The sequence below is a fragment of the Schistocerca gregaria genome, chromosome 4 (genome assembly GCF_023897955.1).
Source record: "Schistocerca gregaria isolate iqSchGreg1 chromosome 4, iqSchGreg1.2, whole genome shotgun sequence".
Taxonomy (NCBI): Eukaryota; Metazoa; Arthropoda; class Insecta; order Orthoptera; family Acrididae; genus Schistocerca; species Schistocerca gregaria.
In genome coordinates, this window is record NC_064923.1 from 466,188,143 (window position 1) to 466,214,432 (window position 26,290).

At 41.5% G+C, this 26,290-nt stretch overlaps 1 protein-coding gene and 1 non-coding gene across 2 annotated transcripts in view; one reads left to right on the plus strand and one right to left on the minus strand.

Moving 5' to 3' along the window:
* The window catches only part of LOC126266754 (tyrosine-protein phosphatase non-receptor type 23), a gene marked incomplete in the record, with an annotated part of 145,206 nt that overhangs the window by 33,174 nt on the left and 85,742 nt on the right, over positions 1 to 26,290 (plus strand). Inside the window, 5 exon segments of the mRNA XM_049971269.1 lie at positions 412 to 556; positions 13,898 to 14,010; positions 18,106 to 18,282; positions 19,403 to 19,644; positions 22,563 to 22,695. Coding sequence (XP_049827226.1) covers positions 412 to 556; positions 13,898 to 14,010; positions 18,106 to 18,282; positions 19,403 to 19,644; positions 22,563 to 22,695 — 810 coding nt within the window.
* Positions 4,459 to 4,534, minus strand: Trnat-ugu (transfer RNA threonine (anticodon UGU)). The gene has a single exon. It is a non-coding gene; the product is annotated as a tRNA-Thr (tRNA).

Below are 26,290 nucleotides of genomic sequence, written 5' to 3' on the forward strand. Positions count from 1 at the left end.
AGACTGCTATCCACCTGATCGTCTGCATGGTCCTTTTCCCCATTCTGCTTCTGTTCTCTGCCCCTTTCCCCTCAAGTACCGCCTCCTGATGCTGCACCTAACAATCCACCATCCTGTCCCCACCATGTCCTTGTACACTCCCACAAGTGGAGTATCTTTCGCCATCCGTGCCTTGTTATTCCTCCCCCTTTCCACTCCATGTCTCTCTTGTACCCAGCTACCCACCCAGACCAAGATCATTGGTCACTGCATCCAGACCTCTACACATGCAGATCACAGTGGCCATTTGTGTGGGTGTGTGAGTTGAATTTGTGTGTTTGTACACATTAGTTAGTTTTGGGTTATCTGCTAGGTAGTTACTTTCCTGAGCTACAATAATACCTAATTAATTTTATTCTCTCCATTTGTTAGCATTTAAAAGGCAGCTACCCACAGCCAGCAGGAGTGGATTTGGCTCCAGATATTATGCAGTTTATGTATTATCTTTCACTGGCTCAGGCTCAAGAATGTATATTGGAGAAGAGCATGATGGATAACAGGAAACCAACAATAATAGGTAAGAAATATATTACAAGGTAATCTTTCCTGAGAGTTTGGAGTCTTTTGATTTTGAAGTGTAAATGTGAGGGCAATGTCTTAAATTTTTACAAATCTGATGAAGGAAAAATCCTGCTGTGTTGCTGCCGGTTCCAAGCCCAGATAAAGGAGAAGGGTAGGCACCTAAAGAAGCCATAAAAGAGAAGCCAGGCCACATCACATGGTGTGTCTGAGATTAACTTCGACTGTGACCCTTTTGGTGTCTATGCATTGACCCCTAGCATGATCATTCATTTTAACACGGTGGCAAGTTTTTACTACTACCAGGTCGTAACCAATCCACCATTGTCAACCACAATGTCAGTGAGCCAGTAGATTCAGGGGAGCTCTCACCAACATGTAAAGAGGTGAAAGTATGAAAGGGTCATACTTTGCTACTTTCAACATTTACTCACTCCTCAAAACTGGAAAACTGAAACGCCTTATGAATATCCTTGTCAAACAGAAAATCATTACAAGAGACAAGTTACATAGATGAAGCAAAAGGATTTCAGCTTCTGAAGGGATCTGGCAAAAGTATGTTAAGGATCAATAAAAAGATCTTGGGAGTCAACACTGACTTCAGCTTCAAAAGCATTGGGCTCTCCATTTCACTTTTAAGGGAGCAAATAAGATAAACACTTTGGTGAATGCACAAGCTTCCACAAATAAAACTAACAAAATGGACCCGACATCCACAGGGAGCTCATTGTTTTTTTGGTGAGATTGCATGTGGCATACACGGATCTGTGACCTCTTTCTGCCCTTTCTTCCTTCCCAGACTGCATTTCCCTTCCCGTGCCCCTATGCCCCTCCCTTCCTGTCCTCACTCCTTCCCCTCTGCCCCCTCCTTCCCCTCTCTTCTTACTTATTTCAGCCTGGCTATCCACTTTGTCTCATGTATTCCATTATGTTTTGTTTCCCTTGCTTTTTCTTTTTCACCCTTCCTTTTTGGCACATTTGGTCACCATTTGGGGTTTGACCTTTCTCTCTGTAATGTGAGCCATTTGAGGAAGAACACCTTAGGATCTATAGCCAGGCGTTCTCCCCCCCCCCCCTACCCCCCCGCCAGCCCTCCACCACCACCCCATCTGCCCCTATTCCTTCCCCTGCCGTAGAGCCCTCCTCCGGCCCGATAGGTCACCAGCACATGTAGCCAGTATGTGTGGTGGGGCTGTTACGTACACTTCTGGCTGAGGCCCCTGACAACATGGTGATCATACTTGTGACATCTGAGCCCTCAGGGGCTCAGCATTGATTTGCTGCGTATGGGCTTGGCAACCCCATGGTTCCTGAGTTGGGGACTGGTAAGCACCTCCAGTCCCCTGTCACTGTAAGCTCTGGGCAGGCTTCAGTGACCACCATGCAGCGCAGCAGTGGAAAGTTGTGTGTGTCAGGGAATGGGGATCATGGCTTGACCGCTTGGATTGTGAGGACGGGATAAATAAAATAGAAAGAAACTTCCACATGGGACAAATATATTAAAAACAAAGATTCCAAGACTTACCAAGCGGGAAAGCGCCGGTAGACAGGCATAATACATACTTTACTGTACATGATATACATAGAACTATGAATGAAGCACAACAGGAAGATTCCATATTTCTAGATTTCCAGAAAGCATTTGACACTGCACCATTGCAGGCTGTTAATGAAGGTACAAGCATACAGAACAAGTTCATAGGTATGTGAGTGTCTCTAAGGCTTCTTAAACAATAGTACCCGGTATGTTGTCCTTGATGGCGAGTGTTCATCAGATACAAGGGTATTGTCAGGAGTGCCCCAGGGAAGTGAGATAGGACCACTGTTGTTCTCTATATACATAAATGATTTTGTGGGCAGAATGGGCGGCAATCTGTGATTGCTTGCTGATGATGCCATGATGCATGGTAAAGTGTCGAAGTTGAGTGACTGTGGAAAGATATAAGACATCTTAGATAAAATTTCCAGTTGTAGTAATCAGTATCAGCTAGTCCTAAATGTGGAAAAATGTAAGTTAGTGCCAGTGAGTAGGAAGAACAAACATGTAACATTCAGATACAATATTACTAGTGTCTTGCTTGACACAGTCAAGTCATTTACATATCCAGACGTAATGCAAAGTGATATGAGGTGGAACGAACGTGAAAACTATGGCAGGGAAGGCAAATGATTGACTTTAGTTTATTGAGAGAATTTTTAGGATTGAGTGGTTCTCCTGTAAAGGAGATCGCATATAGGATGCTGGTGCAACCTATTCTTGAGTACTGCTCCAGTGTTTGGGATCTGTACCAGGTCGGATGGAAGGAAGACATCGAAGCAATTCAGAGGCAGGCTGCTAGATTTGTTACCGGTAGGTTCAAACAATACGTATTACAGAGATGCTTTGGGGACTCAAATGGGAATCTCTGGAAGGAAGGCAATAGTCTTTTCGAAAAACATTATTGAGATAATTTGGAGAACTGGCATTTGAAATTTATTGCTGAACAATTCTACTGTTGCCAACACACATTGTGCTTAAGGGCGACAAAGGTAAGATATGTGAAATTAGGGCTCATATGAAGGCCTACAGACAATGGTTTTTCCCTTGCTGTGTTTGCGAGTAGAAAAGGGCTTAAAATGATAAGTAGTAGGGAATGCACAGGATACTCTCCATCACGCACTGTACGGAGACTTCCAGAGTATCTATGTATATATAGTTACATTGATATCCGACCGTACCTCGTGGGTGCCTTACTTCTTTCGTCAGGCAATCTATTATCATGCAGCTGTGCCAGTCCATATTGAGCCATTGCACACATTGCTACAATTTGTTAAAATAACTACATGGCTATATGAAGCTCTGATAAAATAAAAACACACAAAACATGCAGTCAGCTTAATAAAAGGTGATATGTTGCTTCTGCAAGGAAGAAACTAAGTGATTTTATTTTAGTCATTATTGAGGAGGATATATGCAATGCGAGGAGAAATGTTGAATGAAAAGTGAGTAATTTTGGACAGAAAAAATTAAACGATAATTGATGGAATGAAGAAATAGCAAAGGAAGATTTTAAGACAAAGGAGGTGCAGTATTGGCCACCATCTGGTCAGCCACACTTTAAAACCTGCAACTGCAGTCACACCACATTTCCTACAGCCACCCCTGCGGCTTGAGAGCGCTGCCACCAGTGCTTACGCTCTACCAATAACGTCCAAGCATCCCCTCTCCAGAGCTCCTGCAGTGGGCCTACTCGAGTTGAAACATCAACGCATAGTGTCCATTTTGTGTGTTTGCCATTTAGTATGATTTACAGACTTTCACACCAGTCAGAGCTCGTCATGTGTGGAATTGTCATTGTACTGAAAAAGACTGAATTGTAAACCTTTGTATTTGTATGTATAGTATTTAAACATTCAGATTTACTGTTTACAACTGACTCTGCAATTACAACAAATTAAGTTATGTATTACTTTCACTATTTTATATTAGGTGTAGAATAACTTAATATCTGAATTCTCTCTCATGAAGTGCATCTGTTTCTTGCCCCTATATCCACTAAAGAACCACAAAGTCTGCAAAGGAAATTGACAGGAGCGAAAAAAAGGAAGAAAAGATAAATACAGGACATAAGTTGTAGTGTTGGGACAGTGGTGAAACTGGATAGACACAAAGAAAGATATTGCAGAGAGGCATAGTAAAAGAAAGAGCTAAAGAATAAAGTAGATGGTTGTGTTTTAGCTGAACCAGGATGGCTGCATTTAGTTGTTAAGTCTTCTATACATGACAATAGTATCTGTTCCCGAAAGAACAGTTACCGTAGATGACCATGCAGCTTTTCTAGAAATGAAATGATAATTAAATGGACACCCTTGCTGCAAACAGGCGTTGATGTACTTCATTAGGGACATGTTGAAAATGTGTGCCCCGACCGGGGACTCGAACCCGGGATCTCCTGCTTACATGGCAGATGCTCTATCCATCTGAGCCACCGAGGGCACAGAGGATAGCGCGACTGCAGGGTCTTATCCCTTGCACGCTCCCCGTGAGACCCACATTCCCAACATGTCTACACCACTACATTCGAGTGTGCCTAAGAGATGTTTGCCCATCATACTCATTACTCGTGGCAGATTAATCTACCAGGTCCCGTACGAGTTCGGGCATAGTGTGTGTGTTCGCACAAGAAGGTCAATGGCAGGGAAGCCGTATTTTAACTATACATGACGATAGTATCTGTTCCCGAAAGGTCGGGGCACACATTTTCAACATGTCCCTAATGAAGTGCATCAACGCCTGTTTGCAGCTAGGGTGTCCATTTAATTATCATTTCATGTTAAGTCTTCATCTATAGGATTCCAGGCAATATCAGTTTGAGGGGTTCTTTATGAAATTTAGTGCCCTGCCCAAAGTAAGGCTAGAGAAATACGTAATTTTATCATTTTGTTCCGTTGTGTGTCCCAGAAGTTGTAATATCCAAGTCAGTATACGCAGGGTGTCCCATTCATCTGATGACCACCTGTGCACGCACTAGATGCTGGGCAGCGAGTGCTCTGTTGCACGGCGATCAGATGCCATGTCGCCCGTCTGTTGCTGCATTACAACATGACTACATTTAAAATATAAGAAAATAAATTTTGTACTCACCCATGTCACACAAAGAGATGCTGGAAATGCCTGCCTTTATTTTCCACACATTTCTTACATCTACTCAAGAAATTATCAATTACACGGTGTAATTCTCTCTTAGATATTGAATTAATTTATTCACATATATTTTCATCCTTGAGTTCCTCTATTGTGGGGGGATTTGTTGTGTACACTTTGTCCTTCCATGCACCCCACAAATAAAAATTGCATGAGAGTTAAATCAGGACTTCTTGCTGACCAGATATTGTTACTAATCACTTATTCATTGAACACATTGAGAAGTGCGTGCAAAGAAATATTTTCAATATGAACCATTTCCGAATCCTGTGAAAAACTAAGCTTCATTCTCTTTCTCTCAGTTCATTAAAAAAACGGTCGCAAAATGTTCTGCACACATCTTTCACTTGTAACTGTGTCTTTAAAAACATTGAGCCTGTTATCCTGCCACCACTAACTGCACACCACACCCCTATTTTCTGATCATGAAGGGGTTGCTCATGAAGCACAGCAGGTCTATCTGCCCTCCAATGTCGACAGTTTTGCGAATCAAAATATCCGTGTAAATGGAACCAAGCCTCGTCTGAAAACAGAATGAGGTATGCATCCATTTCTCTCTCCCACACTTGTTTTAATGCCCATTTGCAAAACTTAATCCTGTGCACAGGAACACAAGGTCAAAGTTATTGTACTACTCATACTTTATAGAGCTTTAGACCAAGCAGTTTAGCACCTCTTTGTACAGAAGTGCACAGTATTTGTGTTTGCTGTGAAAGACTTTTTAGGGGAATTTTCCAGGCTCAGGGTGTATACGACCTGGGACAACCAGGAGATTCGGGAAAAACCCGGAAATTTTTTCATCTGGAAGAAAACCAGGAACACCCAGGATTTGTTTAGAATTCTGGGAATTTTTCATTGTTTTAGTTTTCAGTTAAATTTTTATGATTTTAACTGGTAAGAACCAATACCCTAACAAAGGATATTATTGTATCCCGCAACTGCCGCAACAAAACATGAACAGGGTTTGCGGGTGGAACGGAGTGACGACGACAATGTCTCCGGTGGACGTGGCGAATACACGAAACATGTCCAGGTCGACATTGGGCGGAGGGGAACACATTTCACCAGGTAGCAGGGAATAGTTGAGGCTGTGTCATGAACACTGGGTGAAGAGAAACACATGACAAACAGTGTATAATTGCACAGTATTATTGAGACGTCATGGATTATGTGCGGGGGGAGGGGGGGGGGGCAGGCACAAACACCTTGAGCAAGGGCACGTTCAAGATGGGGGGGGGGGGGGGGGCATGAGAAACCTTGGCAGGGCGAGGCAGGCGACGGTGGATAGGCCGAAGGGCCCGGTGGCAAGGACGTGATCGTAGGTAAGCTTGACGTGGGGAGCATATGGTCACTCAACGGAGTGCGTGAGGCCGGAGTAGAGGGCGAGGTCGGAGGGGAGCTCGACGATTGGAGCTGGAAGTAACTTGATTGAGTGTGTAAGTCCGACGTGGAGGGAGTGGTCGGAGCGATGTGAGCCACGACAGTGAGTGGCGTGGTCGTGGCCTGAAGGGGTGTAGAAGGAGGCTCGACATGAGTAGGCCTAAGTCTGTGGAGAGAGACTGTAACAGCTGAATTTTTCATCTGGGTGTCATAGGTGTTGATTGAGTGCCGGAGAACTCAGTACGGGCCGGTATATGTGCCCCAGAAATGCCAGGGAAGGTGGTGCGGATGAAGTGTAGTGAAGAAGTAGAGTCTGAAATCAGATTTTATGTTTCCTCGTTGGCGGGTTGGAGGGTAGGCAGTTCAGAGAGGTCTAAAAGTGAATGGACAGCATCAACTTGTGAAAGCAAATCAGCAATTATATTGTCAGCACCCTTTGTGTCTGACATCGGTGGTGAACTGAGATATGAAGTCCATGTATCTGAAGCGGCGAGGAGCCGGGTCTGTTGGCAAGTTTGTAATGGCCGCAGCCAGGGGTTTGTGGTCTATTAAAACATAGAAAGGGTGTACCTCAATGTCAGTCTTAAAATGCTTAATCGCTTTGTAGACCGCGAGCAACTCCCTGTCAAACGCGGAATATTTCCGTTGTGCAGCTTGCGCGAGAAGAACTGCAGAGCCGAAGTTTGGCCGTCGATTGTCTGCCTAAGGACAGTGCCGATGGCAGTATTGCTCGCGTCTGTGGTAATGAAAAGCTGTGCATTGGGATGAGGATGCGCGTTTGTGCAGGCCTCAGCAAGAAGATTTTTGAAGCCAGTGGAACGGGCCGAGATCCAGGAGTGTTGGTGCCTGCCAAGGCATCCGTCAGTGGAGCCTGAATCTCCGCGGCCTGAGGTAGATGTCGGTGATAATAATTAACCATCCCCAGAAAGCGCCGGAGCTCTTGGAATGACGAAGGTCTGGGTAGGTTTAGTATTGTTTGTACTTTCTCTGGAGGCGGTGAAATGCCGTCGGCAGATACCCGAAAACCAAGAAATGTGACAGCGGGTTGATGTAGCTGCAATTTGTCCTGGTTGGTCTTGAGGCCTGCTGCCGTGAGAGTGTTCATAACAGTTTGCACATGTCGAATGTTGTCCTCGACGGAGGAGCTGAACGCAAGAATGCCATCAAGATATGCAAAGCAGAATTTTAGGTCGAATAGCACTTCGTTGATGAAGCATTTGCCAGGTCTGGGTTGCGTTTTTCAGACCAAAGGGCATGAATCAAAACTGAAATAACCCAATTGGGGTGGTGATTGCTGTCGCTGTCGTCTCGATGTCTTCAGGTGCCATGGGATCTGGTGGTAGGCCAGTTTGCAATCAATGACAGAGAACGTGGTCGCACCTGTGAGGGAACTGGTAAAGTCAGCAATGTTGGGTATGGGGTAGGTGTCCATGATTGTTCGTGTGTTTAGTTGATCGTAGTCTCCGCACATGCGCCAGGACCCGTATTTTTGGGTGTCATATGTATGGGCGTAGCCCAGCTATTGGCAGAGGGTTCAATGACGCCGGAGCTTAGTAGTTCAGAAATCTGATTTTTAAGGTTGGACAGGCGCTCATGACAAATTTGACATGGTTTACTGGAGATCGAGGGACCTGCCGTGAGGGAAGCCTGTGAACCGTGCTGTTGGTGACGACTGAAATGTTGCTGGCGTGCTGGTGGCACGGGAGGTGGTTTGTTTACAATGTGTGGCGGGCGGTGCAGGCGAGGTTTAGTCCTGGTGTTCGGAGCCACTCAGCGGATCCAACGGGAGCCGAGGCGGCTAAGTGTCCCAGGAGTCAACGTGACAAGATGGCGGCTGGCCCGAAGCAGTGGCACCATGGTCGGGTGAGCTCGATAGAGCTCTTGAGCCATTAGTGAGTCCATTGTCAGAGGGTGCGGCCAGTGGCAGCACGGTTGCGGGTGAAATGCTTGGCACGAGTGCACTGTTTGTGTTGTCAGTGGCAGTCTCACGGCGGCGCGCAGGAGGCAAAGTTGCATGGTTTGAGGTGCTGTCTGCGAGGGGCAGGGTAGGAGCCGTCAGTTCGGGAACACATGACGCTTGTCACGCATGCACACTTGTGTCCGGCCGAGTGTCAAACTCTGCCGTGTTAGGGGGGTGTGGCCCTACGGAACTGTCAGTACACGTTATGGCAGTCTTGCTAGCACAGTTGTGAGGGGTAGTGGGAGGTAAACACACTGAGCCTCGATTGCTGGGATTGCAAGCAGATTCGGCGCACTTACTGACCTTGCTTTGTACTTGCTGGAGTGTCTGTAGTGCCTTTGCTGCATCGGAGAGCTGGAGCTGTGTTTCTGTGTTTCGTGAAGCCAGAGGGAGAGCTAGAAGTTTTCCTTGTGTAGGCGAGCAACGTCTCCAAGCTCGACAAGGCACTTGTGTGTGGTTTCTTGTAACGTCATCGACAGAGACGAGCATGTATGGATGAGATGAGCCAGGTCCGATGGGTCACAGGGGGGGGGGGGGGGGGGGGGGGTTGCTCGACAGAGCACGGGGGGGAAGTGATTCTTGGATGTATGATGAAACACGGTGTTTCTCACTAGGTCTGGTGAAAGTTTGTGGTGTCGCAAGAAGTCAATGCCTGGTATAGGTTTGTCAATTTCACGCACTAAAAAAAGTCCACTCGAATTTGCAGTTTGCGGAGAGTGAGACGACATGGCAAGTTGAACCCGAACATTGTAGTTTAGTTGGATTCACGGTTTGCAGTGAAGTGTGATGAGGGCAGATATTCGACAACACTAAGGACATAGACAGCAGCGAAACATCATTGCCTGTGTCCACTAGGAAAAGGTTTCCCAACGAAATGTTTTAATGTAACGTTGTCCACAATTATCCGATCATTCCCGGACAGAATGGAGCACTGGAGGGTGCCTGTCATGTTGTGCGCAACCCCCGGACCTACCTGCTATTGGCGTTTGGGAAGTAGCAGGGTTGTCTGCAGTTCCGTGCTGCCCCACCAAACTGTGTGTGGAAGTAACAGTATGGGTAGTGCGGTTGCATTTCCCGCAGAAAGTTCGTTGCCAGTGGCGGTGGCCAAGGTTCGATGACTGCAGCAGGTTCAGGTGCAGGAGGAGGGAGCCGGTGACGTCCCAGTTGCTTGTATACTGCTTCCTGGAGCAAGGGGAACAGTCAGCACAGTACGGCCCTGGCTGCGTCTGGCCTCAGGGCGATGAGCCTGAACCTGAGACTTATCAGGTAGGCAGTGGCTGGCGAAATAGAGCAGTGATGCATCGTGTAGCTTGTCAGCAATTGTCATTCTTTGCTCAATAGGTTCAGGAGACCTTTGAGCCAGAGCAAAGCGAATGTGAGGAGATAGTTTGTCTGACCAGATGGCTAGGAGAGTTGTGTCAGAGGATAGATCGACGCTGACCAGGGCACATAGCCTTCTCCAGAGCTGGGGAGGTTTGTCGTTGCCTAGTTGCTTGACATGGATCACTTGCCATATTGCTGCCTCAGTTGAGCGTGCTATCCGATGTAGAACTGTTTTTTTGGCTAGAGTGTTACTGGTAGATGAGTCCGGGGCGTCAACCAGGTCAGCAATCAAGTCATCCTGGTCGTGCAGGTGGGTGATGAGGCACAGATATGTGGTTGACTCGTCGAGTTTGTAACGGTCGAACACTTTGTTCACAATTTTGAACCAGGTTGTTGCTCTGTTGGGATTAAACGGCGGCAGTGATGGTAAGCGTTGTAGAATGTTCGGATGAACAGGTTGAGTTGAGTTCATCGGGGCACCGCCTGAATTGAGCTGTTGTTGCTGTAGTATTCCAGGAGAGTGAGCCTCCAGGGGATGTGGCAATGACAGCTTTTCGGGTTGTAGCTTGAAGGTGACACATTGTGGTTGAGTGCGATCCATCGTGACACGGGTGACACACCGTAATGTGTCAACTGCTATTGCGGAAGCTCAACACGTTGCGGGTGTGTTCGGATTGACGCGTCGCGGAAGACCGACGCAGATGAGGCACCGAGATGTGCCGAGAACAGTAGCAGAAGCTACACTGCAGCCGGCATGGGGGCGACAGGTGAGAAAAAGTTCAAAGTTTGAGAATGCGTGTTAGTCTGCGGAAAGCTCGACGTATGACCGGAGCTGGGGCCACCTGTCTTGCAGGGAGGGTGAGGAGGTGCGGGCTGTCCAGAAGCACAGTGTGGAAAATGATCTCGAACATGGGACGGGGTGTGTGAAAGTTCACTGTTCATAGTCACTCCACTCAAAACAGTGTGCGGATAAGGTGAATGTCGTGGCACAAAACCCTGAGGTGTAGCGGTGGGGCGGAGGAGGTGGTCAGGCACAGATAACAAGTAATTGTTCCTGTTGCACAACGAGGTATCAAAGTAGGAAGGCAGGGGCTGATGCTGAACCGAGGCAGGCATAGGCATGGTGAGATGCTGAGGAGGTTGACCTGTGGACGAAGCAGTTTTGGCCTCGTGGCAGGTATCTGCGTGATACTGCATGGATTTCGGCGTGGCAAATCGTTGTTCTGGCGGTTGTCTGACGAAGCATTTGCAGAAATCGTCATTGGTCCCGCACTGCATGGAGATGTGTAAGAGGTATCTGCACAGCCGATGAGGGAGGGCACATGTGGCAGGAACAAAGGCGTTTGATAGCCGGAGGCATGCGCACTCCTAACCTCACTTATTGTTGCAGACTTGAAAACGTCCGCCGAAATCGGCAGAATCATAGAGTGTGAAGCATCATGTTGCAGTCCTGGTGGGTGTACAACGCCAGCAACACGATGCATGTCGATCACAAAATCCAGCGTTAGGCGCTGGGCCGAAGTCATTGTTCGAATGCTGTGTCGATGTAATACACTCGAAAATAACTGACGCGGAGGTGGTGGACACAGTAAAACGGCGAAAACGGAAGACGTAACAACTCGTGGTCACCAGTGACGGAGAAGTTTGGGTTGGTTACACCAAACACCACCTATTTAGCAGTAGTTCATTTATTCACCTAAACACATGCAAGGCTCACAAAGAACTGAACATGGCAGAACAGCCCAAAGACAATGCTCAGAGTCCAAAGACGAATGCATATCAATGCTGGTGTCAACAGCATTATGGTATAGTGAAGAACTGAACGTGGGTACTGCATTATGCTATAATGAAGAACTGAAAATGGGTACTGGTACTCCAAGAAAATTTACATACGGATGTGCATTTTAAGGTGAATTATGCTTTTGAGTATGGTTCGCGAAATCCCTGTGCTCTTGAAGTATCCTTTGATGTCTTGTTTCATTTATGACATAATGTAAGATCTTTTAATGTTTTACACGTACGAACATACGGGCTTCCTGCGTCATTGTAGCTGCGCAAGTGCAGTGATGCCAGTTATCTGGCACTTTCTTGCAACTGCTGAAACCTATTTCTAATTGGTTGCAGGAAAATATTGCGAATGGTGGTTTGAAATGCATTACATTCAAAGCAGATTTCCTTTTACACAGGATGAACTATGTGCAAGAATGTACGATGAATTTCTTAAATCTTCGTATGGACTCCCATTTAAAAATCAACTCTTTGAGGACGACCATTTAGAAGAATTTCAAGCGCAGAAGATGAGACATTTGCGTCGTTATTAAAAATTTTACTGGCACATTTGTGTGATGTATCTTAAAGTGTAACACGCGCAAAAAAGATCGACATTATATGTGGAAGCTTAGCTTCTCTTCCAACTTATTAATTTAAGCCATTAACTTTACTTATTCGTGTATTCGCACTACTTAAGAATGATCTTGCTAGTGGCTGACTACATCACATGTCCTATTGCTGTCATCAGCTGGAGAGATCATGTGAATGAGCTATGCCACTTACAAAAGAGCATTGCAATCTCGATTTCAGTGCTTCGGAAAGTGACATGCGTTGTTTGGTAGAATTCAAATTTATACCTCCGTAATACAAAAAGTACATGTTGCTGCACATCAAAGGTCTTCCAAAACGTGTTTTTCCCCCTGAGTTTCGTTTTCTAAAGTGCCGGGAAATTCTACGTCGGTATATAAAACCATAAACATTCAAAGGATTGATGACTTTTACAGTGCCGAGGAAGAGTACACTGTCTCTTAACACGGAAAAAGTGTATTTTCACCCAGGAGAAAGTGTATTTTTAACTGGAAATCCCGGGAAAAATGCGGGAATTTTTTTTTCTTTGTCCACGTATGCACTCTGAGGCTATATGCAATGTCATCGAGAGAAGCTTTTGTGAGCACTGTACATTGTCATTTAAGCATCTTGTCTTGAACACTTCCTGTTTCACAAAATTTATTCACTAATTTGTGAATTGCATCATGACTCAGAATTCAAACACCTGGAAACTTCTGTTCAAACAGCCTCCGAACAGTATGAGCAGACTCTGTAAGCACATACAAATTGTAAGTAAACACTTGTTGTGGCTCTTGCCATTGTCGCGTTCACGAACTTCACTGTTACATGCGTGATGCCTGTTTCATTGCTCGAATGTCACTGACAGGGCGCGTTTGTCTGTAAGGCCTTCAGGCTAAAACACACACAGTAAAAGGGGGTGTGGCCCTGTGGGACCCATTCGATCAGCAGGTGCAGCTTCTGTGGCCGGCCTGCAATACCATGGGCAGGTGGTCATCATATAAATGGAATGGAACTCCCTGTAAATGCTGTATGTCAGAAACATTGTGTGTGTGTGTGTGTGTGTGTGTGTGTGTGTGTGTTCCAGAATGAAACTGAATGAACAGACAAATTTTGAAGTAAAGTATAGGGAAACAGTAGCAACCATTAACATACATTAAGCGAACATTGAAACCAAAAAGTATACTTATGCTATTCTAATATTCAGTTTTGTTATTTTTACTGGCTATTGAACTGACTTTGTCAGGTGTGCAAACTGGTTTTAACAAGGTGTTTTCAGCCCACAGAGGGGTTATTTTGTCATCTTTACAAGTAATTGCTCTCAACAAATTTCCATTGGATTACTACAATTTCTGTATTATGTCGATGTTTGTATTTACCTCTCTCACAATCCCATTCTAATTTGTTCTACAGTAGAATTTTGATTCACAGGGAATCACAGTTTCGTTTTGTTACTGTTTTTATATTTTTCCATTATGACTTTCAGATCCTTGGACTTGTCTCAAATTAATCCTTCTCCCAGCTGCCTCCCCCCCCCCCCCCCCCCCCCCTATTTTCCCTCTGCCCCTCAAGGCTGCTAGCCATTTTTGCCTTCTCTTTCTAGTGATCTGTTTCTTTTAATAATAAAATTTACAGCTATATTTCAATTTTTTCAGCAAAAGTGGCTGTTCAAATAGTAGATTATTACAGCTCGGCCCTCAACACACTTGAACAAGGAGGTGCAGATGACTGTTCGATTGCAGAAACCGTAGGATCAAAAATATATAAGGTTTGTATTTAGTATGCAACTTCACTTCAAGAAAGATTGTGTTGCCCTTGTAAATAAATTTGCAAAAATGAGACATGTAACAGAAAATGAAGAAATCTTCATTGATGCATGCAACAAAAGTTAAATCTTTGGTTTACGAAAAGTCCCAGACAGAGTACAAGCCATGATTGTTAGAAGTGGAATCCTCTTAAAAGAAATTTGAGGTTAATAATCACAAAACAATAGAAAGGTAATTTCTTTTGAACTCTTGTCCGTCCTCAAGACTTGGAGATACGAATGTACACATGAACTTTGTACCATGCCATTGCAAGTATTTTTGTGTCTTTGTATTTCAAATTTTCTTCTCTGAAGAACAGGAGCTCAAAATGTTCTCTGCTTTTCATGTACATATTGACTGCTGAATATTTTCTCATGAAAGTCAATGAATGCATTTCTGTTCAATGATTGTTCAGTTCTCCAGATTTTAAAACTGAAAGCAGTAGTCTCGGGTATCTTTTCCCTCATGATTTACCTCTCTATTGTCAATTGAATGTTGTTTGTTGTTATTGTTTGAGCCCACTTTCTGGTTACTTACGACTCCACTATATTATTATGAAACGGGCTTTTTCGTTGTTTGACTTCGTGGCTGCACGTAAAAATATCAGATCATAATACTAAGGTCTTTGTGTGATGTCTGCATTTCAACATGGTTTACTGGATCAGCCGCTCACCTTAGCCACCACTATTCTGGTGGTGATGTTGTTACAGTTGTACAGATGTGTGTCTAAGATATGGGTGTTAAATAGAGGAGTGAAAGTGACTTGGTATCTGGAATAAAGTCTGAGAAACTTTTTGAATCAGTTTTGACTGTGTTATATTTACTGCTGACCCTATAGTAGATGCTGAACAATGCCTTGCTATTCACTAACAGCTCACTGGCGACTGACTTCATCCCTTAACTAGCTGTTTACTCAGCATTTTCCAGTCCCCCCACTTCTCCCCCTCCATCATATATCAGTAAAAGGAATGAAATTCTTGTATCATGTAAAAACAACCATAGTTATTCCCAAGTATTAAAAGTGTAGATACTGTCGAGGCTGACATTGATACTCCTACTTTTCAGTTATTCTTGTATCAGATCATTCCTACCGTTACTCCCACTGAAACTTTAGAGATGACGTGTCATCAGAACTCATTTTAGTCAGCCCACCAACCCAAAACTTTTGGTGTTGAAACCTGTAGACAGCAGTATTGATTTTTGAGGTTGACAACAAATGAATCTGCGTAGTGTTAGGCTGAAGTGGTCCCGTTTCTGCTGATTCAGCGGCTAGGGAGCCGAGAGAATAACATATTGTTGATGTTCAGTTTGCTTAAAGCTGTAAGAGTGGTAAATTGCAACAGTTGACAATGGATGCAAATCACAGCTGTGAATTTTTTTAGAAAGGCTGAGTTCACAATTGGTTCATCTAGAAAATATAACACTAATTTTGAGTCAATGGCTATTCTTGAAGCAAAAGTCACAAATAAATATACAGCAGGAAGGAAATTTGATGTCCCAAAGTGAATATTTGTTGGTGGCATTGGATGGAGAATAAATTCAAGGTCAACAGTTCCAGACACCAATATTTCAGGAGACCAAATCAAGAAAGATTTCATGAATTGGAGCAGCAACTTTTTCAGTATCTGTGAGATAAATGTAATTCAGACTTCTGACTACGCAAGAAATTGTCCAGCTGAAGGCAATGGAAATAAAGAGGAATTTTCCAACTGCATATGTCATGGAATTCAAAGTTAGTATGCAGTCGCTGATGTTAAACAATTTCTAAATTTTATTAGTCAGAATATGTAAAAAATACACTTTCTCAAGAGCCTTGTCAAAAGAAAGTAGTTGCCTTATATTCAGTGTCATATTGTAGTTAGGTGAATGTGGTAACAAGTGCAGGAGGAGGAGGAGGAGGAGGACGACGATCTGTGGACTGACAGTTTTAACTGTTAGAGCAACAGAAAGTGGTAAATACAGTTAAAAATCCTATTATCTTTTGCACAGGCACAAATGATCTTATGAATGCAAAATTCCTATTCTTATCTCGAATGAGGGTTTGCCAGATATAAGAGATTAACTACAGAACGATGGTTAATCAGTCATTGGAAGCAAATAAATCATAAATGAAAATTTGTCATACCAGTACTTTAACTGTCACCTGTGCTTTTTTGCGAATAGTTGCCTGAACTGTTAGCTTATTTGAGCATGCCTCCAGACCTGACTCAAACTTTCATTGTTAATTATATGTCCGTCAGTGATTACCACTCACTTGCTGTAGTGACCCAGCGAGGTGGCGCAGGGGTTAGCACACTGGCCTCGCATTCGGGAAAATGATGGTTCAGAGTCGCGTCCAGCCATCTTGATTTAGGTTTCTCGTGATTTCCCTAAATCACTTCAGGCAAATGCCGGATGGTTCCTGTGAAAGGGCACAGCCGACTTCCCTCCCTAATCTGATGGGACCAATGACCTCACTGTTTGGTCCCCCCCCCCCCCCCCCCCCCCCCCTGAAATTGACCAACCAACCACTGTAGTAGTTCTCCACAGGGTATGTGGTGGAGGCCTTTGGCTTACCCTGATACAAGGGATATATATATAAGTAAACTTGCTGAAATGAAATGAAATGAAATGAATGGAGGCAGTGGGAATGAAATCATTGAAGATGCTGTGATATGAAATAATGACATCAAAAAATGTTCAGATGTGCTGAATCTCCTATGTAATGAATATGTTGTGACAACTGATATTTAAGGAAATAGGAGGGAACATAAGTGATTATGAAAGTTTGAATCAGGCCTGAATTGATGCCCAGATAGTGCAATGATTAAGGGGACTACTCATAAAAAGGAAGAAAACAGAATTTGATATCTGGTCTGGCACAAACTTCTGTTAATCACAGTGTGTTCACCACTTCCAAATAGTTTTCGCTGTTACTTCATATCAGTAGATTGTCATCGATTTCATGCATGTTACTTTATTCAATTCTAACAGGTTAATAATGAGGACATTGGTTACACTGTTTTATTATGCTATAAGTGTTCACTGTAGCTGTGTAGTATTAACTACACATTTGTTGGAGTACATAGTGTTACTTGATAGATGTTGTTCAGTTTTTATTTTGGAGATAACTCTGAAACAAGAAGCAAACAGTGCCCACATTCTTTATAATGGAAAGAACAAACAAAATCTAAGAGGGTGATTGTCACTGCCATGTGGTTGATAATGCCAGAAACACACACAGTTTTGTGAAATGAAAAATCAGCTAGATATAAATTAAGTTACAGTATGTTCCTCATATGTCTGCTGTATCATTGATACCATAAAGAATTATGCTTGCAAACAATTTCACTGTACCAAGTTTATTACAGTATCAGCACTTGCTTGCATAATGCGAAATAACTTTTTCTTTATATTTCACATACTTATTCCACCACATAGCAAACATGCTGAGTCGCAGATAGGCACAACAATAAGACTGTCACAAAAATAAGCTTTCAGCCAACAAGGCCTTTGTCAACAATAAATCTCCCCCCCCCCCTCTCTCTCTCTCTCTCTCTCTCTCTCTCTCTCTCTCTCTCTCTCTCTCTCTCTCTCACACACACACACACACACACACACACACACACACACAAAACCACAGCCTCTGGCAGCTCTCTCTCTCTCTCTCTCTCTCTCTCTCTCACACACACACACACACACACACACACACACACCAAAACCACAGCCTCTGGCAGCTGTGGCAGCTGAAGCCAGCTGTGGTCGTGTGTGTGTGTGTGTGTGTGTGTTTTTTTTGACAAAGGCCTTGTTGGCCGAAAGCTTATTTTGTGACAAGTTTTTTGCCATGCCTGTCTGTGACACAGCATTTCATCTATTCGGTGAGTAGCAACTATCCTTATCATAATTATTTTTTCATAGTTCACATGACAACAATAAATTATATTTTGTATTTATAAATTATTAGAAAATGTGAATTGATGTGCAATAGAAGAAGACTTAGGTAATTATTTTTATGTAATTGTTTTTAAATTTTATCGAATGATCAGTTACATAATTTTTTGTTATGTGATTTTTTACAGAATTGGAAACGTTATGTAAAATTCAAGATGGTATACCACACGTGTATATCTTTACTTTACCGTGGTCAGCAGGCAGAAGAACAGCAGAAAATGGGTGAACGAGTTACTTTTTACCAAGCAGCAGCAGAGAAATTAGAAGAAGCTGTCAAACTTTCAAAAGGAATGGATAATATTGATGTATGTGGTCAATATTGGAATATTATTTACTCGAGTAGCCAAAACAAAAATGCATTAATTTGTTTATTTTTTAAAAATCAGAGTTTTTGCCTTATAGATAGCAAACTATTTCAAGGTAGAAGATAACCCAAGCACGAACACATTTCTCCTGCTCCTCCTCCTCCTCCTCCTCCTCCTCCTCCTCCTCCTTCTCCTCCTTCTTCTTCTTCATTTTAATGTATTTATGAACAGATTGATTAGTGTCTGAGTTAGTTATTTTGTGATTGTTGCTATCTGTCTCTAGCAGCTGACACGTGCAGGAATGTGTTATTCACTTACCACATTTACAAATGTGTCTTGTAAATTAATAACGTAAAAGAAGAGTAACCTGTCATTGAAGCTTTATGAATGTCCAATAGACATACATAATGTAAATATTTGTGAACTTGAAAGGGTAAACATTGCCGCCAGCTTCCTACATTATTGTCCTCGATACAGATAGGGATCTGTCTCATCCTGGGGACTGAGTGACCTGCCCTTCCTTTTTTAACACCCCCCCCCCCCCCCCCCCCATGAAAGTCCTCAGGATGATACTGGAGAAGATTGAGTGACCTGCCCTTCCTTTTCCAATCTCCCCCACCAAATTCCTCTCTTGTCCCCAACAAATGAACACACAGTTCTTGAAGGCTATGTAGTCTGCCCCTTATACTTGTAGTTGATGTGTCTATCAGCGATAGTATACATTTTTGTCCCTGAATGTAAATATTGACCAACAGTTCTGTCTCATAATTTATTGTTTTTCTTCCCTCCCTAGCCAAGCGGAGTGGCCGCCCAGTTTGAGGCACCATGTCATGGATTGCAAGGCCCCTCCTGCCAGTGGTTTGAGTCCTCTCTCAGACACGAGTGTGTGTGTGTGTGTGTGTGTGTGTGTGTGTGTGTGTGTGTGTGTGTGTGTGTGTGTTTTGTTCTTGGCATAAGTTAGTTTAAGTAGTGTGTAAGTCAAGTGATCAATGGCCTTAGCATTTTGGTCCCTTAAGAATGCACACACATTTGTACATTTCCCCTCCCTAAGTATATATACTGTAATGGAATTGGTACTGAAAACTGGTATATTTTAAATCTACTACTCTTTCTTTCATAGGCAATTAATGAAGCCTTAACATTCACAAATGATGTTGTGGAAGGAAAGAAAAAGGCAGCAAAAAATGAAAATGAGTTCATCTATCATGAAGAGGTCCCACCCTTGGACATTCTTCCAGAGGTTAAAGGTGCATCTCTTGTAAAAGGCATTATGTTTAATGTTAATGATCCAGAAGTAGCAGGAGCTGACATATTTGCTCGACTAGTACCCATGAAGGCACATGAAGCATCTTCATTGTACAGGTAGTATTGTGATATAAAATTGTGCATTCAGTCTGAAATAGATATAGAGTTCCAAAATTAGTGTTGCTCATATGCCTGCTCACTGAAAGTACACCAGTGTTGAATCCATAAAAATCGTAGTATTCCATTGAAAGCCAGTCAGTATATGAGATAAAGTTTTCATTTATTGTAATTGTAGCAAATGTATGAGCACATCTGTGTGGATATAGTTGTTTAAGAACAAAAATGTTGCTGAAATCTGTACTGACTGATGCCAGCATTGCGGTCACTCAACTTTATTGATATTCCTTCAAGTTTTAATCGTTGAAGTAAAATCTGCGATTGTCGTCTGGTTAAATAAATGAGGGGAAAGATATTATCATCTGCTCAAAATTGACAATTGTGTTTTATTTCAGAATCTATTTAAGGCTCTTCAAGTTGGCACAAAGAAATGTATATATACATGCTAATGTTCATAATATGCTTAGCAGATCTGCATCCAAGACTCTAGTTTATTTTTAGACACATTACACAGTATACGGCATTGGTTTCCCTTATGCAACCAAATACTGTGTTTGTCAGATGATATATGGTGTAGCAGTATTATAACCATACTTTGAGACATGTTCACGCTTTCAGGTACCAGTGGTAGTGATTGGTTCCTTGGCTTACCTCTTATCTAGCCCCTAGATGAATGAATCTGATTGTACTTCATTGTAAATTCCGCAGGTATTGACTCATATTTTTGGAGGATCCGTACCGTATGAACAGCACCCTTACATTTTAAATCAGTTGCATAAGCTACATCCTTTACAAATAAAGCTATATCTTCTCAAGATTTTGTCAATGAATGAGTGTCTGACATTCACTTTCTCATACCTAATCCATATTTTATTGCTTTGACCACTTGCTTTAGATATTTGATTGATATAGTTTGATTCTAGTGATTTATCACCTGTGTTCAAAACAGATTTAAATGTTCCTGAATATAAATCGTCAGTAAATTTACAGTTAACTGCCACTCTTGTTACAAAGCACAGAAACCAGAGAGGTGTGTTATACCTTGAAAAAGCCTTGTCAAAGTCAATCAGTTTCAGATCTGACAGGAACTGCAGCTGTCAACAAATGCACAACCATCTTGACCAATTTCTGAGTGAACTGTATGCAGTGGGCATCTTGGTAAAAGCTATTGCTCATATTGCCACATAAACCAACATGTATTTAGTGAACCAAAAAACACACAGACTGAACAGTAGCTGACTGGAGGCATTTAGTGTAGTCCAACAAGTCTCAATATTCCTTCTTTGCAAATGATGCAAGATGTCGAATGGATCAAAGCATTCAACTCACAGTGTGTGGAGGGTGTAGTTCAGAGCAGAGATGTTCTTAGATGGTGTGGGGTATTTTTCATACGACAACTTCGACCCACTCCTTTGAATTATTATGAAATGAACTAGGATGATCGTTTTCTCATTCTTGATGACCATCTTCTTGATGAGTATGCTGTGGACACTCCCGTGTTTAAAGATGACAGCAGCCATGTTCACAGTGCTACACACATACTTTCCTACTTTGCCAAAATCTCAGGCACTCTATGAAACATCAACTGGTCCCCTAAAACTCTCAGCTGTAATCAATATCCGAGACTATTTGGAACAGTGGGTCAGACTTAGCAGTTGACATTCTCACAATTAGTAGATCTGCAGCATGTAATCATCAGTATTTTCAGCTGGATGCGACATATTTGAAGAAAGATTTGGAGATTCTCTTCTTTGCCATTTTTAAGCCTAGAGGTCATGTTCCATAGTTGCAGTGCAATGTCTCATGGGCATGGCAAATTTTTAATCAAGGTTACCTTCCAATGTTACTAGTGTGTGTGTGTGTGTGTGTGTGTGTGTGTGTGTGTGTGTGTGTGTGTGTGTGTGTGAGAGAGAGAGTGTGTGTGTGTGAGAGAGAGAGAGAGAGAGAGAGAGAGAGAGAGAGAGAGAGAGAGAGAGAGAGAGAGAATATTGAACATAGTTAAGTATAAATCACGGCTAAAAACATCATAATTAAGGCAGTCATGTAAATGGTCGGCATGTTGCCATATTTTCCGCTGAGAATGTGAACTAAAGTTGTAAAACTAACTCGTTTCACATCATGCCAAGATGTCATAATTGTGATCTATGAAACATGAAAATTATTAAACTAGAGGGCACTGAAAATACATACACAAATAATCTATGTAAACACACTAATATTAAACTCAAAAAGACATAAGAAATTGCATACTAGCCAAATCTGGCATATGGGATGTCCATAAAATTGCTTTGGTGGTTATTTTCCGTAGTCATGTTCCATTGTCATTAAACTTTAATAACATTTTTAGTTTTATAACATTGATTTGAAATTTCATTTTTTTGTTGTAACAATAGTCATGACATTTATTTATTGACTTAAAACTCCAACAGCAACGCAAGTGACACATTTAAAGGATCTCCATACTACTTATTGATTTGTTGTAGTTCCTACTTCTAAAGGTACTACATGGATGTCATCTATTAAAGTTTGTATAAATTTGTTTTATGTCATCCATCAGTAAAGGGACAGAAAAAGTTAGGTAAATCTGGATAAAGATTCAGGTTTGTGAATTAAGCAAAACAAAGTAAAGTTACCATATGTATTAAAAACAAAGATTCCAAGACTTACCAAGCGGGAAAGCGCTGGTAGACAGGCACAATAAAATAACACACACACATACACACAAAATTACGAGCTTTCGCAATCGGCGGTTGCTTCGTCAGGAATGAGGGAAGGAAAAGGAAAGATGAAAGATACCATATGTATTACTAGACATGTAATTCTCCTCTCCTTGTCCCTGATATTTTTCTCTGTGTCTGTTTGTGTGTGTCTGTCTGTCTTTGTTTGTAACAACTGGATTTTAAAAATGTCTTTTGCAGTGAAGAAAAGGCAAAACTGTTACGAAAAGTTGGTACTAAGATTGATGAGAAGGACCAAGAATTGGATGTGTTCATGGCCTCACTTCAGCTTGACTACTTGAAACTGCATTCAGAGCCGGAATCACTTCCACAGGTATGTTTGAAAAGGAAGCACCAGACTATAGTGTGGATACCTTAAGGTGACAATCTGCTGCGAGCATAAGTGAACGAGAACTAAGGCCATGCTAAGAAACTTGCCTTGCCTCCCTCTGTCATATGTGGTTGTGCAAAAGACTAGGACTGACACATGATGATAGGGATCGCCAGTCCTTCCTGGTGTCATAGTAGTCATACTCGAACTGTTTGGTAGATTGGGAGTAGTTTCTTCATTCAGTTCAAATTAAGAAAAGAAAATGAACAACACCCAAAGTGGAACAAGGTAGAGTATGTAAAGCATTTGGCGACATCTACCCTGCAGATGCTTGCTGAAGTTCGCAGTGTCATAGAGGTAGTTAAGTTTTGACCTCTTCTGGTATCTTACATAACCATAATTTAAAATGCACCCCCTTCCCACACCCACCACCACCACCACCACCATCATCTAAAACTGCCATGTTAAAGTGTCCACATATTATCATTTTGTACTATGAAAAAGCACAGAAGTCTTCTTACTTTTATATTTCAAAATTTTATATGTAATAACCACTGTTTTGATGAGAATACAAGGAGAGAAGTATATTTTAAGGGGTTTCCTCATACCTTGTAACTGGAAGAATGACAGTAAGTGTACAGTTGTCAGAAGATCAGGGCCTGAGAGAGGCTTTATTTGGTAAAGTCACTTTATGTAAGATCTTTGCAGTAGATGGATTGAATTGAAGACAATTTGCTCAATCAGTGTAATGTAGGTGCATTATCAGATTGAGTGAATGGATTGTAGTTGTATTGTTTTTATTCACACTTGACCTTTGGCAGAAAATGTGAAACTGTGAGGCAAATTTTGCTTAATGAAAATTTAACTATTTAAAATCAAACTGTTTTGCATTCCAATAAGTGTATAAAATGGCTGTTGGCTAATTTTTGTTAGACTGTATATTTCACATAAGTTTTTTTACATCATTGAACATTACTGGAAGGAAGTAAACTTTACAAGAAGACATTGTTAAGATGCTCTGCAAGGCTCCACGAGTGAAGCACATATTAAGCAGAACTTATATTTGGTATCGTAGAAATTGTAATAAGCACTTACATTAGAATTTTCATATATTATAAGAAGAAATAAATGCATTTTTACAAGCAAAATTTAATCAGTTACAACAATAATATACAAACGACTTTTCTGGAAGCAGAGAAATTACATGTGTTGATTGCCACACTCTGCACTGTTACTTAAACACAGTTTTCTATATAGTCAAGATTACAGTTAAGCTAGTCAGGTACTTCAGTGTTTTGCAGGGAAAACAATGCTTTTATTGACATGTGTCACTCTTGTGGGGCATCATCAGAAAACTTTAATGTACTGCAAAGTTTACATTTGTGGGGACTATTTTGTGCACCTTACTTACTCTGGTGGCACTTGAAAAAGCACTGCGCACCACAGATTTTACAGATGTAAATTTTGTAGTATGTTTTTTAATGATTGCCTAAAAATAATAAAGTTGTGACATAAAGTTAAATAGGAGGATAGCAACCATTCTAGTAAATGTGCTTAGATTTGTGGTTAAGGTGGCTAAGTCACATAAAAAGTCATACAGCAGGTGAAGATTGAATTTATTGATCGCAAAGTATGCATGATGCATTTTGCAATTATTTCCATCTTCAGAAATTCAAATGCACAAATGGTTACACTCTTGTCCTTGTGCTACCTGTGTACTTGGATTTCTGAGGATGGAAATAATTCTGAAATGTGTCATGCATACTTTTTGATTTGTAAAGACATTCTTTGCTTGTTTTATGACCTTTTACATGACCTAGCAAGCTTAACTATGGGTCTACACATATTTCTCAAAAGAGCAAAATGTGTCAATAAAAGTATTGTTTCCCCTGCAACCAAGAATGTTTTTCTTTCAAAATACTACACACGGTTACTGCACCAGAAACGCCATGGAGTGGGAAGTATTGTAAATTTAGTGTTTCCTGTGAAGATATATCTATAAATCAAACTTTATCCAGTACCAGACATTTCATAGGAAGTCTGCTTCCTCTTCAACACATTTATTTTTTCATCTGTGTAGTTTATTGAAGATGTTACAATACTGTCAAATAATGCTGTTGTCAACAGAAATAAATTCTTGAAATTGGATATCACTAAATTTTTTCTGGAATGCCTGTCATGTTAGTTTTCAGGATCATTAATATCATACTAGATGCTTGCTAAAATAAAAAAAAAAAAATCTGTTTCATGCTATTAAGAATTACCCACTGCTGCTACCATGCTGCACACTAAAAAAAAAAAAAAAAAAAAAAAAAAAAAAAAAAAAAAAAAAAAAAAAAAAAAAAAAAAAAAACCTTACCGAACTTCTCCAGTATTCCAAAAACAGATATAATGAGTTAAAATTCCATTGTATCCAACGCAGCATCAAAAACCTTTGTGCGCAAGGACATCCAGTAGCTTCACGTTTTCTGACACTTAAATATCTTCACATTGTGGCACTTTAATGTCTTCAAGAAGCCATTGAACATGGCACTTGTGATAAAATAATTCATTGAGCAATGGGCTGTAGTTTGTTTCATATGTTTAAATGAAAGATACATGTTTTCATGTTTTTTAAGAGTTCTACAAGGAAAAAGTCTTGTTATTTTCACCATTTTGTCATGTGGCAAATGACACTCCTGTCACCTATTTTAATTTGTGTACTCCCATTGGAAACTTCACACATTCTTGAAGCAATGAAGTTACTCAGGATTACCAGTAATGAGCAACTCTTGCAGCATCGGTTCTCTCTCTCTCTCTCTCTCTCTCTCTCTCTCTGTATGTCTGCTTAGCTTGCCACCATGTCAAGTTTTATTTTGTGCTGTGTAACATAAGACAAGCATAAGTTTGAAAAATAGCCTTCATTAAATGTGTCACGCTTCTACTATTGGTCATCAAGCCTTTTATGACAGCATTTTTTCCATACACTGTCTCATTCTTCTTTCATAGATTGTCTCACTACGATTTTTTAATGAATGGTTCCTGAATATCCCTGAAACCTTTGAAGCCATGATTATGGAAGTACTAAATTTTTTTGCTTCTCTTCACATTTTTCATAGCCTTTGCTTGACTTAATTGGTCTCATACAACAGGGAAATTGATGCTTTGCTAATTTGGAGCATCCATTTAGTTAAACATTTTTCAGTGTAGCATGTTATCCAGCTTTCACTTCGTGGTGTTTATTAGATCCTTAATGAGCAATTACTTAAAGGTTTTTTCATGTGCTAGTAATGCCTTGCTAAGATGAAGATGCTTACATAGATTTGTAATTTGTTCATTACTGAAAATGCTATTTTGTTATTTACGCATTCTCTTTGCATGTCTCTGAACATTGTTTATTCTGCATACATGAAACCATTCTTCATTCACCAAGCCCTTAGTCAGATCTGGGTGTGTTGTTTGGAAACAAACTATAATTTTCTTATGACGAAGTGCATTGGTAAGATTTAGGTTAAGGCAAATGTCAAGATGATTCCTTTGAAAAGGACATGGCCAATTTTATTCACTATATGTCCCCAATCCATGGATGTGCTGTGTACCTAATGAGAAGTGACATTGT